This window comes from Rhincodon typus, chromosome 45 (genome assembly GCF_021869965.1).
Source record: "Rhincodon typus isolate 14 chromosome 45, sRhiTyp1.1, whole genome shotgun sequence".
NCBI lineage: Eukaryota > Metazoa > Chordata > Chondrichthyes > Orectolobiformes > Rhincodontidae > Rhincodon > Rhincodon typus.
Genome location: NC_063376.1, coordinates 3,709,747 through 3,727,515, shown reverse-complemented (window position 1 = coordinate 3,727,515; position 17,769 = coordinate 3,709,747). Strand labels below are relative to the sequence as shown.

General features: G+C 44.8%; 1 protein-coding gene across 3 annotated transcripts in view; it reads left to right on the top strand.

Annotated features, from left to right (window-relative positions):
- Positions 1-14,509, top strand: part of LOC109917725 (baculoviral IAP repeat-containing protein 1-like) — a 30,919-nt gene extending 16,410 nt beyond the window's left edge. For all 3 annotated transcript variants that reach the window (XM_048620163.1, XM_048620165.1, XM_048620164.1), the window contains 5 exons: positions 945-1,121; positions 5,281-5,445; positions 8,187-8,273; positions 11,618-11,782; positions 14,024-14,509. In XM_048620163.1, coding sequence (XP_048476120.1) covers positions 945-1,121; positions 5,281-5,445; positions 8,187-8,273; positions 11,618-11,782; positions 14,024-14,394 — 965 coding nt within the window. In that variant the 3' untranslated portion in view covers positions 14,395-14,509. The remainder of the gene's footprint in view (positions 1-944; positions 1,122-5,280; positions 5,446-8,186; positions 8,274-11,617; positions 11,783-14,023) is intronic.
- The last annotated feature ends 3,260 nt before the right edge of the window (positions 14,510-17,769 follow it).

The window sequence follows — 17,769 nt, the reverse complement described above, 5'->3', positions numbered from 1 at the left end:
CAGTGGGAATCGGAGATACACAAGGGGCCAGAGTTGGAGAATGGCAGATATCTTAAGAGGGTTGTGGGATTGAAGAAGGTTCTGGGCAGAGACAAGGCAGGGATGTGGGTCATGGAGGGATTCAAAAAATAAAGTTGAGAACTTTTAAATCGAGGCAATTCATTGAACATGGCGGGTGTTGGGTAAAGGGGATTTAATGCAAGTTAGGCTAGGGGGACAGGCACAGTTCTGTTGATGGAAAACTTTTCAGGTAACTTACCAAACGATTGGCATTGCCTGACCAGTTCGAAGACATTGAGTATAGGAGTTGGGAGGTCACGTTGGGGCTGTACAAGGCATTGGTTAGGCCACTTTTGGAATTCAACGTTCAGTTCTGGTTGCCCTGCTATAGGAAGGTTATTGTGAAACTTGAAAGGGTTCAGAAAAGTTTTGCAAGGATGATACCATAGTTGGAGGGTTTGAGCCATAGGGAGAGGCTGAATAGGCTGGGGCTATTTTCCCTGGAGCATCGGAGGCTGAGGGGTGACCTTACAAAGGTTTATAAAATCATGAGGGGCATGGACAGCCATGCTTTCTTTCCCTGGGAGTCCATAACCAGAGGGCATAGGTTTAAGGTAAGAGGGAAAAGTTTTAAAAGGGAGCTGAGGGGCTACTTTTTCTCACAGAGGGTGGTGTGCATATGGAATGAACTGCCATAAGACGTGGTGGAGGCTGGTACAATTACATTTAAAAGGCATCTGGATGGGTAAATGAATAGAAAGGATTTAGAGAGATAGGGACCAATTGCTGGAAAATGGGACTAAGGTGGGATATCTGGTCGACATGGACAATTTCGACCCAAGGGTCTGTTTCCATGCTGTACATCTCTATAACTCTATGACTCTATGTGCAGAGAGTGACTCTTCTTATAGCGATGAACTAACAAGTGAATCTCTTCATCATAGAGTACTTGCTGAGTCAATTGGACAAGTTTGAACAACTAAAAGAACTCATGATCGACATCGGTGCTGGTTCATCACTGAAAATCATTGACCAGATTTACGATGGCTTTGCAAAACTGCGGAACGTCGAAAAGCTCACCCTGTCTGGAGTCAACTGCGTGCTGGATTCTTCAAAGCTTGGTAGGCGCTGTCTTGGCCCAGCTCTGAACGTGACGCTGGCCGTGTTTTCATAACACATGGGAATAGTGCACTGGAAAGTAAGCTTCACTACTGTCAGAATCATCACAAATTGTGAAAGGATTTAGTCAGTCGGTCCAAAGTCCAGAATTTACTTGGCTGATGAGCTGAGGTTCAAAAAGAAAAACTCACCAGGTTTCTGCACTTAACAGAACAAAACTACTTCTTACAAACAAATTCTCTTGAAGAATGGCAGTATGAATTGCTGACTTATAACTCCACAACTTAAACTATCATTCCCATTTTGTTCCTGTCATATTCTGACAGACACACAAAGACATACAAGTCGTGTAGGTTAAAGATGGAATCATGATCAGGGAATCACAGTTCAGTAGCATGAGTCCAGACCACAGGCTGCAATAAGTTGCTTCCTGTCAGTTTATTTTGGCTCTTTGCTGTTTGCGTTGTTTGTAGTTTGCATGCTGATGCTCTCTTTAAGTCATTAGTTGACAATCCACCCCTTTCACTTTCTTTAAAGAGAGATTTTGATCCAACCTGAATGTTGAGACAGAAAGCTGAGTGGTAAGTAGCCAGCTTTTGCTAGAGACTTGCAAGTACCTCTGCCCAGGAGGGAGAGACACACAGAGAGGGAGAGAGAACTTTTTTTCTTTCTCTCTGTAGGTTCAATATTCTTCTGTTGCACTGGCCCCTCACAAGCCATGGTCACCCGTCCATGAGGCAAATAAGAGTTTGTTATTGTTATAAAGTGGAGGTTGACTCCCACCGTGAGCTAAAACCGAAACACTCAAAGAGGAGCACCTCACCCTATAATCTGTAAAAGGAGTGAGAAAAGTTGTGTAATCTGCCTTTCAGCAACTTCTAGTGGTTAAATAAAATAAACCCCTGACACTCACTTTACAATCAACAAAGAACAATTAATTTATCTAACTCTAACAGTGAACAAATTAACTAAACTATTAGCAAACTGAATAAACCCCTCCTAACTACTAACTATTCCTGAATAAAACAAGATTCTAATACTATGCTGTTCCAATAAATATAAGTGCAACTTATGTAAAATAAAAGAAAGTAGAATTTATTCTCAAAATTACAGCCAGATTATGTGTCTTCTGGAGTGCTCTGTGCCTTCTCCATTGAATGTTCGGTCAGGAATGTTTCCTCCATCGATTCTTCTGTCAGGAATATTAACTAGTTGTGCCATTGGTATCTTTGATATTTAGATGGTGCTTTCTCTAAGACTTATAAGAGTCTGTGAGAGCCAGCGATTTTCTCTTGAGAGCTGAGAGCTGTTAACTCTGGCAGATTGAAGTTGGTTCTCCTATCTTTGTCCAACTGCCCTCTTATTTTATACCCCTGATGACATATCAATTTCTTACAGTTGGATTGGTCCTAGGTTGTCAAAAGCATCAGATTCAAATTTGATAGGTTTTTAGCATCTAAGTGCATGGTTCAACTTGATTGGTTAAATTCAAAAACCTGTTGTCTTGGTAAAAATGCTGCTTAATGGTATGGTGTTTTGATACAAATGCTTTAATTTGTGTGCTGCCTGTACTTGCAAACTTTCAAGCTGCTCGCAGGCATCTTCAAGCATAGAAAAATCACAATCTTTTAAAGGGACCATGCAGTGCTTTCCCCCTAGCATTTTACAAACATCAAATTCTAACATCCTGCCTCACAATCCACAAATACTCTACCCAACTTTACAATATTATCTGGAATATCTGCTTCTTTCTGTCACTCTTCCAGAAACATGTGCCCTCATACACAACTCACAATGTGCTGCGCGGTTTTTAAAACTGCAGTTTGGCTAATCTTTCCTCACCAATAATTGGGATCTACGTGAGATTGGAAAAGCAAACCTCGTATATTTCTGAGAGGTTTGATGGGGTTGAGGCGGAGGGGAGTTTAGAAGAATTAGAGGCAAACTTATTGAAACATACAAGATTCTTAGGGGACTAGACAGAGGAGATATGGAGAGGGCAGTATACAGGAGAGAAGTGGAAATAGACAGGGGAGATGTGGAGAGGTTCATTTGCCTTGTGGGAGACTCTGGGACGAGAGGGCATCATTTTAGAATAAGGGGTTGCCCATTTAAAACAGAGATGTGGAGGAATTTCTTCTCTCAGAGGGGTGTGAATCTGTAGAAATCTTCACTACAGAGAGCTGCCAAGGCTAGATTGTTAAGTACATTCAAGGCTGAGATAGACTTTTAATCATTAAGGGAATCAAGGGTAATGGGGAAAAGGCAGGAAAATAGAGTGGAGGATTATCAGATCAGCCATAATCTCATTGAATGGTGGAGTGGACTCAATGGGCTGAATGGCTTACTTCTGCTCCTACATCTTATGACACATTTCTAACTTTGAAAGGTGAATCTAAAAATAGAGGAGTTAGTTAAAAATAAGACATTGGCCACTGAAGACGAGATGAGGAGGAATATCTTCTCTGAGTGTTTGGAATATTGTCCTCCAGAGAGCAGTGGAGGATGGCTCGTTGAATGTATTTAAGTCTGAGTTAGGTAGATTTTTAGTTGGCAAGTCAAGGCCAGGCAGAAACGTGGAGCCAAGGGCACAATCAGATCAGCTGAATGGTACAGCAGTCTTGAGGATCCCATTCATAAAAGTCATCGAGTTGTACAGACCCTTCAGTCCAACCAGTCCATGACGAACAGAATCTCAAACTAAACTAGTCCCACCTTCCTGCTCCTGGCCCATATCCCTCCAAATCTTTCCAACTCATATAGTTATCCAAATGTCCTTTCAATGTTGTAACTACCCGCATCCACCACTTCCTCTGGAAGTTCATTCCACACGTGAACCACCCTCTGTGTAAAAAAAATTGCCCCTCATGACTTTTTTACACCACTCTCCCTCACCTAAACAATGTGCCCCCTGGTCTTGAAAACCCCAATCCCAGGGAAAAGATAACTACCATTAACTCTATCTATACCCGTCATTATTTTATAAACTTTCTGTAAGGTCACCTCTCAACCTCCTATGCTCAAATGAAAAAAGTCCCAATCTATCCAGCCTTTCTTAATATCTCAAACCTTCCATACCTGGCAACATCCTGATAAATCTCTTCTGAACCCTCTCCAGCTTGATAATATCCTTCCTATGACTGGTCGACCAGAACTGGACACAGTATTCCAGAAGGGCACGTATGTTGAACTTGTACAAGACACTTGTTAGACCTCGGCTGGAGTGTTGTGTACAGCTGTGGGCTCCAAATTATAGGAAACATGTGAATGCATTGGAGAGACTGCAGAAGCGATTTGTAAGAATGGTTCCAGGGATGAGAAACTTCAGCGACGAGGAGAGATTGAAGAAGTTGGGACGACTCTCCTTGGAGAGAAGAAGTCTGAGAAAGAGATGTGATGGAGGCTTTCAAAATTGTGAGTGGGGCTGGATATAGATAGGGAGAAGCTTTTCTCACTCGTAAACAGGACAAGAACAAGAGGGGAAAGTGATTTGTGAATGACACAAGGGTGATGTGGGAGGAGACGTGGTCACCCAGTGAGTGGTTAGGGTCTGGCATGCACTGTCTGGCAGTGTGGTGGGGGCAGGTTCAATTGGGGCATTGAAGAGGAGCTATTGGATGGTTATTGGGATAGAAATGGCATGCAGGGAAATGGGGAAAATGGAGATTGGTGTGGGGTGACAGGCAATCACGATGGGCTGTCAAAATCATGAGCAGGCCTGGATAGAGGAGAGTGTGAGGAACTGTTCCCACTTGTAAAAGAAACAAGAGGGGTATAGATTTTAAAAAAGAAACAAAGGTGATATGAGAAAAATCTTTTTCACGCAGCCAGTACTTAGAGTGTGGAATGCACTGCCTGGAAATGTGGTAGGGACAGATTTAACTGAGGCATTCAAGAGGGACATTGGATAGTTGTTTGGATAGAAATGGTGTGTAGGAATATGGGGCAGTAAAAGGCAGGAGATTGGTCACTGGGTAGTAAAATTAGTGCAGGCAGGTATGATGGGCTGTTTGGCCTTCTTCAGTTCCCTAGCAATTCTGTGATTCAGTGACATTATGAAAGAACTGGACCCTCCACCAAGAAGTACATTTTTGGCAGGAGAATTCCCACCTCGACCTGCCCCGGTCCTTGTCTCCACAGCTCACATGTTCTGTCTTCTAGCTCACCTCCTCCGGAGTTTTCCGCAGCTCCGGGTGTTCCGCCTGAAGATCAGCAGCTGCTTCCCAGAGTTTGAGGACCTCAGCAAGGCTTTAACATCATGCTCACGTCTGGAGGAACTGGCACTGAGTGATTTTCACCTGTCTCCAACAGAAACTTTGGCATTCGGTAAGTGAGCTAAGGTCACAATCCAACGTCCCTGTCTGTTCTTCCCTCACGTTCCCCCCCACCCCCTGCCCAGTTTTGGGAAGGAGGTTGGATTCACAGATTGGGGGCTCCTTGCAATGCCCCACATTGCGATCTTCACATGTAGGCCTAGTCATGGGGGAAGCCCTGGTGTTGTGGCAATGTCCAGAAATCCAGAGCCGCTATCAAATGTTTTGGGGCCATGGGCTTTGAATCTCACATTGGCTGATGGTAAAATTTGAATTCGATAAAAATTTGGATTAAGGGATTTAGCACGCTTGCCTTCGTTGCTCAGACCTTTGAGTATAGGAGTTGAGATGTCATTGTTGAGGTTGTACAGGAAGTTGGTGAGGCCCATTCTGGAGTACTGTGTGCATTTTTGGTCACCCTGTTAAAGGAAGGATATTATTGAACTGGAGAGGATTTAAAAGAGACTTATCAAGGTGTTGCTGGGAATGGAGGATTTGAGATATAAAAATAGACTGGAAAGAATGGAACTTTTTTCACTGGACCGTAAGAAGCTGAGGGGTGACCTTGCAGAGGTTTATAAAATCATGAGGGGTATAGATAAGGTGAATGACAAGGGTCTTTTCCATAGGGTGGGGGAGTTCAAAACAAGGGGGCACATTTTCAAGGTGAGGGGAGAAATATTTAAAAAGGACATGAGGGTGGTTTGTGTGAGGAAGTGGCAGATGCGGTAACAGTTACAACATTTAAAAGACAGTTGGATAAGTTCATGAAGAGGAAACGTTTGGAATGATATGGGCCAAACGCAGGCAGGTGGGACAGTTTAGTTTAGGAAACCTGGTCAGCATGGACAGGTTGGACTGAAGGGTCTGTTTCTGTGCTGTATGACTCTATGGTTCTATAACTGCTGTCAAATCCCATTTGGTTCGTCAATGTCACTCTCGGAAGGACATCTCCCATCCTTATTTAATCTGGCCTGCATGTGACTCCAATGGTTGACAGCTGGTGTTATTAAATGCTGGTCTTTTATATTTTTAAAAATCGGTGTCTGGGAGTGACAGAATTACAAATGTGACCATGAGCTATTCGACATGCAAATCACTGAAAGCTGATGTGCAGATGGAGCAAACAATTAGGAAGGTGAATTATACTGTGGCCTTGATCACAAAGGGGATTTGATCAGGAATAACATACAGCAACTGCAGAGAGCCTTGATCATTGAGTGTAGGAGTTGGGACATCATGTTATGGCTGTACAAGACATTGATTAAGCTGTATTTGGAGCACTGAATACAATTCTGGTTGTCCTATTATAGGAAGAATGTTGTTAAACTGGAAAGGGTGCCAAAAAGATTTGCAAGGATGTTACCAAGACTGGAGAGTTTGAGTTATAAGGAGAGGCTGGGACATTTCCCCCGGAGCGTCGGAGGCTGAAGGTGACCTTTATAGAGGTTTATAAAATCATGAGGGGCCTAGATGAGGTATAGGGTGGCACAGTGGCTCAGTGGTTAGCACTGCTGCCTCACAGAGCCAGGGACCCAGGTTTGATTCCATCCTCAGGTGACTGCAAGTGCGCAGTTTGCACATTCTCCCCATGTCTGTGTGGATTTGCTCCGGTTCCCTCTTGCAGTCCAAATTTGTGCAGGTTAGGGTCGATTGGCGATGCTAAATTGCCCCGTGGGATGTGCAGGCTAGATGAGTTAGCCTGGGTTACAGGGATAGGGTAGGGTGGGATGTTCTCGGAGCTTCGGTGTGGACCCGATGGGCTGAATGGCTGCTTCCATACTGTAGGGATTCAATGATTCTTAAATGTTGCTATGAGCAGCACCTATCACCTTCTGTGTAAAAAAAAAAAACTGCCTTGCACATCTTCTTTAAACTTTCCCCCTCTCATCTTAAGCCTATGCCCCCTAGCATTGACATTTCCACCCTGGGGAAAGAGTCTGACTATCCACCCTATCCGTGTCCCACGTAATTTTATTTACTTCTATCAGGTCGCCCCTCAACTCCAATGCTCTAGCAAAAACAATTCAAGTTTGTCCAACCTCTCTTTCTTCACTCTAGTCCACACAGCATCCTGGTAAACCTCTTCTGCACCCTCTCCAAAGCGTCCACCTCCTTCCTATGGCGCAGCAACCGGAACTGCATGCTGTAGTCGAATAGCAGAGCAATCTTGGGGGTCTGAATGGCCCGCTCCTGTTCGTTTCATAGGTTCCTACGATATTTTAACCAGTCAATGGCAGACAAGCATGCAAGCTGGTGCAAACACTCAATACAACACACGCATACAACATGCATGTACGTTCGTACAGACACAGAAGCAAATATACACCTTCTGAATCATTTTAGGATTTCATAAGATTAGGTGCATTTTCAGGAAAATTCACTAAATGCATGAGAGATGCAGATATGGTGATAGGGAGTGGATGAGGAGTTCTGTGAGAGAAGGCTTGTATGGAGCAGATGGGCCAAATGGCCTGTTTCTGTGCTGTGAAACTCAAAGTGGGTCTACATTCTGATTGCAGGTTAAGCACTCTGCCCGAATGAATCCCGAACTAACCCGACAGTCTTGGGCGCTCTACTCTCGCTGTTTCGGAAACTGGGGGGTAAAGATCGCTCCTCCATAGCCCCCCTCTTTCCCAGCTAACCCGGTGGGTCTGCCAGCAAATGCTTATTCCCCTCTCCCCAGACCAATGCCTCGAGGCAGTGGGATATTCCTGGGGGGAAACTCACTCTCTCTGCTCCTCTCTCTTCCAGCGGCCTCCCTCAGCGAACTCCGGAACCTCAGAGCATTGGAGGCTCCAAGCATCAGCTTTTCCAACACGGAAGATTTGGAAGCCTTTGGTAAGTTGGCTTTGTGCCCGTGTTTTCCAAATTACAACAGAAGACCAGCAGGGATAGGAGTAGATCCTGGGGAAAATAGCCTTTGCTTGACTGTGTTCCCAAGATCTTCACAGAGAACGGAGTGTGCAAGAGGTCACTGCAAATATGGCATTTGTTGGACACTACCTACGGAGGGTGGGGAGAATTAATGACAGCATCTTCTTTTAAGCAATTAGATATTGATCTTGGGGCAAAAGTGATCAAAGCATATGGGGAATAAAGCAGGAACAGGGGACTGAGTTGGATGATCAACCATGATCCTATTGAATGGAGGAGCAGGCTCGAGGGGCCAAATGACGTACTCCTGCTCCTAATTTCTATATTTCTCTGTTTGCTTGATAGTACAGTATTCACGTTTACAAGAAACAATATGGAATCATGCAAAGGGATTCAATCTCTGCCAGTCAAAAGCAAGGAATATTGCAGCAAGTAACTCACCACCTGACTCCCCAAAGCCAGTCCACCATTGTGAAGGCACAGGTCAGGAGTGTGAGGGAATACTCCCCACTTGCCCTGGATGGCTGCAGCTCCAACGACACTCGAGAAGCTCGATACTATCCAGGACGAAGCAGCTCCCGTTTGATTGGCATCACATCCATTTAAATCCACTCCCTCCACTCCTGACACTCAGTGTCAGCAGTGTGTACCATCTACAAGATGCGCTGCAGAAATTCACCAAAGCTCCTTAGACAGCACCTTCCAAACCCACAATCTCTAATATCTAGAGGGACAAGGCCAGCAGATTCATGGGAAAGCCACCCCCTGCAAATTCCTCTCCGAGCCATTCACCATCCTGACTTGAAAAGATATCACCGTTCCTTCAGTGTCACTGGGTCAAAATCCTGGAACGCCCTCCCTAAGGGCACTGTGTGGATGTCCCTACACTACATGGGTCTGTAGTGGTTCAAGAAGGCAGCTCAGTACCGCCTTCTCAAGGGGCAATAAGGGACCTGCAATAAATGCTAGCTTAGCCAGCAAAGGCCACATTCCATGAATTAATCAGACAAAGTCTTTTGTGCATAACCCGGGGGCCTGGAATTCCCCATTCCTTTCTCCACGGCAACGTCTCGGCCAATCAGAGTCCTTACAAAACCGTCAGCAATCTTTTTTCCTGCGATATAAATTGTTGTGACATCTTGAAATTTGGCATTCTTGTATTTGTCCTGATGGATTGATGCAAATCTTCAGCAACATTAATAACATTCCACTGCAACCGCCGAAGGTGTAACACCTGCCCATTTACCTCTTCCCTCCTCCGTATCCAAGGGCCCAAACATACCTTCCAGGTGAAGCAGCACTTTACCTGCACTTCCGACAATCTACTCTACTGTATTCGCTGCTCACAATGTGGTCTCCTCTACATTGGGGAAACGAAACATAGACTGGGTGACTGCTTTGCAGAACACCTACGAACTGCTGACAAAAAAACGGACCCTAAACTTCCGGTTGCCTGCCACTTTAACACACCACCCTGTTCCCTGGCCAACATCTCTGTCTCAGGCTTGCTGCAGTGCTCCAGCGAAGCTCAACGCAAGCTGGAAGAACGACGTCTCATTTTCCATGTGAGGATCCTGCAGCCCTCCAGACTCAATATCAAGTCCAATAATTTTAGGCCCTGAACTCTCCTATGTCCTAACCCCCAACCCCACACACCAGGCCTTGTTATCACATAGTTTGCCATTACACACTACTTATTGTTAGCCCCTAACACTCTCCATTAACAGCTATTCACTCTCCCAGCCAGATTGTTATCCACTCCTTTGTCTGTCCAACTGTTCTTCTCTTTCTTTGGACTCTATCCCCACCTATCATGTACTCCTTAGCCCCTCCCCCCACCCTATCTTCTGCAAATAAACCGACATATTCCTAGCTACCATCAGTTCTGAGGAAGGGTCACCCGACCCGAAACGTTAACTCTGATTTCTGTTCACAGATGCTGCCAGACCTGCTGATCTTTTCCAGCAACTTCTGTTTATGTTTCTGATTTACGGCATCCGCAGTTCTTTGGGTTTTTACGTGAATAAAATTGTTCAGGAGATGCGTAGGGGAAATGAAATGGCTACACAAGGAGGCAGAAGGTGATTGAAGAGCGTTTGAATGGGAGCAAGGGAATGCGAATCAGTTAAATTCGGGAGGGCAATAAAGGTTTACCGGACTCATTCCTAGGATGGCAGCATTGATGATGAAGAGAGACTGGATCAGTTAGGGCTATATTCACCAGAGTTTGGAAGAACAATGGAGGGAGGGGTTTCATAGAAACTTTTAAAATTCTAACAGCACTAGACAGGTTAGATGCAAAAAGGATTTCCTGACAACTGGAGATTTACAAGGATGTTGCCAGGACTGGTAGATTTGAGTTGTAAGGAGTGGCTGGAAAGGCTGGCAGTTTTACCACCAGAGAGTAGGCAGCTTAGGAGTGACTTTGTAAAGGTTTATAAATTCATGAGGGGCATGGGTAAGGTCAATAGCTGAGGTCTTTTCCTCAGGTTTGGGCAGTTCGTGTCATATTGATGTTGTACAGGATGTTAGTGGGGCCTCGTCTGGAGTATTGTTTGCAGTTCTGGTCGCCTTGATATAGGAAGGATGTTATTAAATTGGAGAGGGTTCAGAAAAGATTTACCAGGAGGTTGCTGGGAATGAAGGGTTATAAGGAGAGGCAGGGTAGGCTGGGACTTTTTTTCACTGGAGCCTAGTATGTTGAGGGGTGACCTGATAGAAGCTTATAAAATTATAAGGGGTATAGATTAGGTGAATGGCAGGTGTCATTTCCCTAAGGTGGGGAAATTTCAAGATAAGAGGAGAAAGATTTAAAAAAAGACATGAGGTGCAATTTCCTTTGCACAGAGGGTGGTTCATGTGTGGAATGAACTTCCAGAGCGAGTGGTGGATGTAGGTACAGTTACAACGTTTAAAAGACACTTGGATAAGTACATGAATAAGAAATGTTGGAGGGATTTGGGCCAAGCGCATGCAGGTGGGACTAGCTTAGTTTGGGATTATGGTTAGTATGGACTGGTTGAACCGAAGGGTCTGTTTTCATGCTGTATGAATCTACTACTCTTGCTGTTTGATTCTCTTACTCTAAGAAGGAATGGTTCTTAAGACTAAATGGTATGGGGGAGAAAGCAGGAACAGAGGACTGAGTTGGATATTCAGATATGATCCTATTGAATGGCAGAGCAGGCTCGAAGGGCTGAATGGCCTACTCCTTTTCCTATTTGCAATGTTACTTTGATAACTATGGAATAACGAATATCGATCTTGAGAGGTTTTGCGCCCAGTTGTGAATCTTCCTCTTTTCTCAGCTCACGTCCTTGGTTCGCTCGTGTTATTGGAAAAGTTCCACCTTTGTAACAATGCCGGGACCATCACTGCTGCACTACCATTAACTCAACAGCTGCAGAACTTGGAACAGCTCAGGGAGCTCATCATCAACAAGATCATGGATGATCAGAGTCTGTTAGAGCTGGGTGAGGCATGCTGCAGGACTGTGAAACTCGAGCTGAATGTTGAGAGAGAGAGAGCTGGTAGTGAGACGTGTGCAACAACAATAGTTTGCACTTATATAGCCATTCATCTGCATCCACAAATTCATGCCAAAAAGAAAATAAGCAGCCAATGATTCAATCCACGGGCAAAACTCACCTATCTGTATTTCACTTACCCAGCAGTTTTACTCTCTGACCTGTTCGGGTACACAGTCATCATATAATCCCCATAGTGTGGAAACGGGGTATTTGGCCCAACAGGTCCACACTGACCCTCTATCAGCATCCCACCCAGCACCATCCCTGTAACCCTGCATTTCCCATGGCTAATACATCTAACCTACACATTCCTGAATACTATGGGACGATTTAGCATGGCCAATCCACCCTAAGCTGCACATCTTTGGACTGTGGGAGGAAGCCTGAGCACCAATAGGAAACCCATACAGACACAGGGGGAATGTGCAAACTCCAGACAGACAGTTGCCTGAGGGTGGAATCGAACCCAGGTCCCTCACGCTGTGAGGCAGCAGCGCTAAGCGCTGAGCCACCGTGCCACCCAGTCCTTCCCCTCAACCTCCACGAGCAAGGGCCTGGGTTCCTTGGGAGCAAGAACAGGTCGAAGGCACCCACCAAATGGAGGTAGAGGAGGAGGATGGCACAGCATCATGGGAGATTGGCTGAGAGGGAGTCCCATCTATGCTGTCCTCCCTTTCCCACACCCAACAACCACCCGTTACCTTCCCCAACAACACCCAACCCTGCTATGCAAAACCTCTCGTCTTTATCGGTAGGCCACAATACACGAGAATTGCTTTTAATATTTAATTCTATTAATATTAACTTTTATTTCAGATATTTTGGTGTTTATTATTGTAGTGATTGTAAGGAGGTCAGCCAGCTGGACCTCATAGAATATGAGTTCCCTGATTGAGGCTGTAAATCTGGTCCAATAAGGGAGCCCTGGCTGACAGATATAAACAGGAGATTCAGAAAGGTTCCTCAGACCAAAAGAAGAGAAAAAATAAACAGGAGATTCAGAGAGCCACCTGATTCGAGGGAATGGCTAAAAAAAAATGAAGAAAAAAATAGGAGATTCAGAAGGGTTCTCAGTCAAAGCAAAAGGATAAGAAGAAAAATGAGAGAAAAAAAATAGCAGATTCAGAGAGTCTCCTGGTTCTAAGGACGGGCTAGAAAAGTAGAACAGGAGATTCAGAAGGGCTCCTCAGTCTAGGGACAGGCTCTGAGCTGACTGGTCAGAATGACCTGTTGATGGGTTACCAGCCTCTGTGCAGTTACTTCAATGGCAGCGAGAGTGGGACAATACACTCCTGAAGGAAATTCGCTCGCAACAGTTGTCTTTGAGTTAGGACAAGCATTTCTGGGGGAAAAAAACTGCGATAAACAGGAGTGTCAGAGGTTCTGTTCGATCTGAGAGCTGGCTCTGAGGAAGCCGGACCAGTGTCATGTACCATACACGTGTAAATAAAGGGTGAAGATACCAGCATCAGAGAAGTTATTTCAATTATTTCAGCCCAAAAAATAATCTTGAGGTCCGGGATCCTAACCCTGTTTTTACCATGAGTTATTAAGCTTCACGCTCACAAATTCATAATCCGTTGGTATTTTTGGGAATGGAACCCTCGGGTGTGTGAAGGAATGGTTATAGCATATCTAACTGAGTGAAGTACTCCGAGACCCAGGATCAAGCAGAATGTGATGCAGAGCTGCGTAGATATAAATATAAGATCAGGTGTCCAAAAAATTGCTCAAGGCAGTTTTAAAGAACATCTTAATGAGAGGAGAGATATTAGGAGAGATTTCCAGAGCGTTGGTACCCAAACAGGGGGTGACATCACGGCTGCTAATGGTGGAGCTTTGGGAATTGGGGGATGTCTGAGATGCCAGGGTTGGAGGAGCACTGAGATCTCAGAAGGTCCAGAACTGGAGAAGATTACAGAGTTGGACGGAGAGAGAGGCCATAGCAGGAACTGAATAAAAGTATGCAGGTTTTAAAACTTGAGACATTCCAGGCCTGGGAGTCAATCCTCTGCAGGTGAAGATGGGGGACGGGGATGAGATATGGTCCATCTTTGTGATTCAAATTAAAATATCACATCCGGGGCTCAGTGTTAGGGGGCTTATTGGCAATCGATTTAAAGTTGATCCTTAACTTATCTCTCACCAGCTAATTTTCTTTCCAAACGATATTGTCCCCCACAGCAAAAGCGGCCAGGAGTGGTCATCTTCGGAAACTGAATGTTCTGGATCTGAGCTTGAACGAGGAGCTCAGTGACCTGGGCTGGAGGGATTTCTTCTTGACCCTGGATAATGTGAGTGAGCTGAGGGAGCTGAATATTTGCCGTCTGTACACCAACCAACTGAAGCCCCAGCCAGACACGTTCAAGGCCTTCGTGCAGTGTGTCTCTCGGCTCCCGGCCTTAGTGACCATCCGCATGCTGAGCTGGATGTTGGATGCCATGGACTTCAACATGTTTAACTCCATGAAGGAGAGCCACCCCCAGTCTCGCCGCCTGCGCCTGTGTTGGCAGTGGACACTCCCATTCTCACCCATCGTCCAGACCGATGAGTAGAAATTGGTCCAGAGTCATTTGGACATTGGTGGTAGAGCACTTCCTTGGTTGAGCATCTGAAACTAGCGATCATAACACCCTTGATAATAAAAGTAACCCTGTAGCACCAACCTGACAAATCTTTCCCAGTTCTGGTATCATTCTAGTTAATTGTTTGCTTTCTTGCTTTTTCCCCTTTGCTTTTTCTGTGGCAGCACCTCGGCCACTCAGGGTTGACTTGCCAACCAAGTACCCTCCTTTTCTTCTGCAGTTGGAACCGTCATGATTGTCTGGAATTTGGGATTCTTACAATTTGTCCTGATGAGTGCAAAACAAAAAGATATTTGGCATTTCTCATTTTCCGCCAATAATTATTGCAATATTTCTAGTGCTTCTCTAACCTTTGTTTTTAACAAGAAGGCAGCCTGAATGGTTCATATTACACTGTGATCTAACCAAGGTTCGATCCAATACGCATTGTCATTTGGTGCCTTTAAGGCAGAGGTAAATAGGTTCTTGATTAGTAAAGGGGAGTTATGGGGAGAAGGCAGGAGAATGCAGTTGAGAAAATATCAGCCATGATCGAATGGCAGAGCAAACTTGATGGGCCAAATGGCCTAATTCTGCTCTAATATCTCACGATCTTTTGTACAAAATGCATGTGTTTGCCTTAGTCTCCTGCATATTAGATGGTCTATAAGAAGTTCAAAACATTTTGATTTTCCTTTGTCACAAAATATATTCATTATGTTCTTATTGGCATCGTGGTGATTTCAAACATTTATCCTGACAAAGCTGCACTGAATTTTCTAATGCATTAAAAATTAAGAAGTGAGATCCAGGAAAGGAAATGTCTGTATATTTCATTCATTCCATCAGAAATGTGTCCAATTCTGATCGCCGTGTTATAGGAAGGATATTATTAAGCTGGAGAGGGTTCAGGAGAGATTTACCAGGATGTTGCCGACTTAGTTATAAGGAGGAGCTGGATTAGCTGGGACTTTTTTCGCTGGAGCGTAGGAGGGTGAGGGATGACCTTTTAGAGGTTTATAAAATCATGACAGGTATAGACAGGTGTCTTTTCCACAGGTGGGGGATTTCAAGACTATTTTTAAGGTGAAAGGAGAAAGATTTAAAAAAGACATGAAGGGCAACTTTTTTTAACACCGAGAATGGTTCGTGTGTGGAATGAACTTCCAGAGGAAGTGATGATTGTGGGTACAGTTACAATGTTGAAAAGACATCTGGATAAGTACATGAAAAGGAAAGATTTAGAGGGATTTGGGCCAGGAGCAGGCAGGTGGGACTAGTTTAGCTTGGGATTATGGTTGGCATGGACTGGTTGGACCAAAGAGTCTGTTTCCTTGCTGCATGACTCTATGACTCTGAGAAGCAATAATAGCAGATGAAATGTGACACAGAGTGATGAAACAGAGGGATCTGGATACCCCTGTGCAAGACACGAAGGGTAACTTTTTTTTTATATACTGAGAGTGGTTCGTGTGTGGAATGAACTTTCAGAGGAAGTGTTGAGAGCGGGTGCAGTTCCAACATTTAAAAGTTGTTTGGATAAATAAATGAATAAAAAAAGGTTTGGAGGAATGTGGGCAACTGCAGGCAGGTGGGACTAATTTAGTTTGGGATTATGGTCAGCATAGACGAGTTGGACCGAAGGGTCTGTTTCCGTGCTGTACGCCTCTAAAGCGGTCTGTCATGGAGGACAAGGTGGAGTGTAGCAGCAAGATATGCTAGCCTGGGCCTAGATGGGTGATGGGTATTAGACAGTAGCTGCAGTCAGGTTACAGAGGTTACATGATAGTGGTACAGAACAGACACACACAACCCACATGTACTGCACCAGCCATAAAACCTCTGTGAAGCAGAGCAGGCAATGTGAAGCTGGCCTTTTTGATCAAGAGGACTTAAATCCGAGGATGTAGGTGTTTCACTTCACCTGAACAGAGCTTTGATTTAAACCAAAACTCCTTTTCTATTCTGAGCACCCCCCCAGGAAGAAGACACAGTTCTCAGTTGTAAAGGGAGTGCAGTGAAGATTCACCGCAGTTAGTCCTGGGGTCCAACGGTGAATGGCAAAGAGAAAGCCCAACAAACCTGCAGAAGCTTAAGGAGGACTTACAGTCACAGAGTCAGACGGCATGGAAACAAACCCTTTGGCCCAACCAGTCCATGCTGACCATAATCCCAACGTTGATCAAAGTTTTCAAGATATTAAAGGGAACGTACAGGGTCATTAGAAACTATTTCTACTGTTTGAGAACTGCAGTAAGGCCACATTTTGAGTACTGCGTACAATTTTGGGTGCCCTGCTATAGGAAGGATTATTGAAATCGGAAAGTGTGCAGAAAAGATTTGCAAGGATGATGTGGAGACTGGAAGGATTGACTTTAAGAAGAGGTTAGATAGGCTGGGACTTTGTTCCCTGGAGTTCCAGAGGCTGAAGGCTGACCTTATAGAAGTTTATAAAATCACTATGAGGTGAATAGCCAAGGTCTTTTCCAGAGTCCAGAACTAGAGGGCATAGGTTTAAGATGAGAGGGGAAAGATTTAAAAGGGACCTGAGGAGCAATCTTTTCGCGCAGAGGATGGTGCATGTAAGGAATGAGCTGCCAGAGGAAGTGGTGGAGGCTGGTACAATTACAACATTTAAAAGACATTTGAACAGGTACATGAATAGAGAAAGGATATGGGCCAGATGCAGCAAATGGGACTAGTTCGGTTTAGAAAATCTGGTCAGCATGGACAAGTTGGGCCGAAGGGTCTGTTTCCATGTGTTGTAACTCTAGGACTTTTAAGTCTAGGATTGAGGGGTTTGGTTTAAATGTTAGCACAAGGTTTTCAAAGGTGAATTCCAGAAAGCTCAAAGGGTGAGGGAGTTAGAAATTTGGAAGTCTTCCAAAAATGCCATTTGATGCTGAGCTCAGTTATGATTGTTAAACGTGAGGTGGGTAGAATTTTGTCAAAGATATTAAGGGACATCAGACGAAGATGGGTAGGATGGAGTTACGCCGTAGATCTGGAATATGCTGCTTATCGGCGAACTGCAGTGAAAGGAAGGGGATTGGGGACAAGCTGAGCCGCTCTTGGAGAGGGCCACTGAGGACACAACGGGTAAAACAGCCTCTACCTGCCACTCTGTGATTCTCCGATGCTGAGTTTTCAGCGCGTTGTTTCCTAGTAGCTGTGAAGATTTCTGTCAGAGGCAAACAGCGAACCCTGGTGGGGGGTTGTTGGGGGAGAACATCTGGTTCCTCACGTAGTGTGGTGTCAATCAGAAAAATCCACCGGACATACTATATCAACAACCTGCATTTTTATAGCGCCGTCAGTCAACATCCTGAGGTGCTACAGCGGAAAGCTAGGAAACAAAACTTGCCA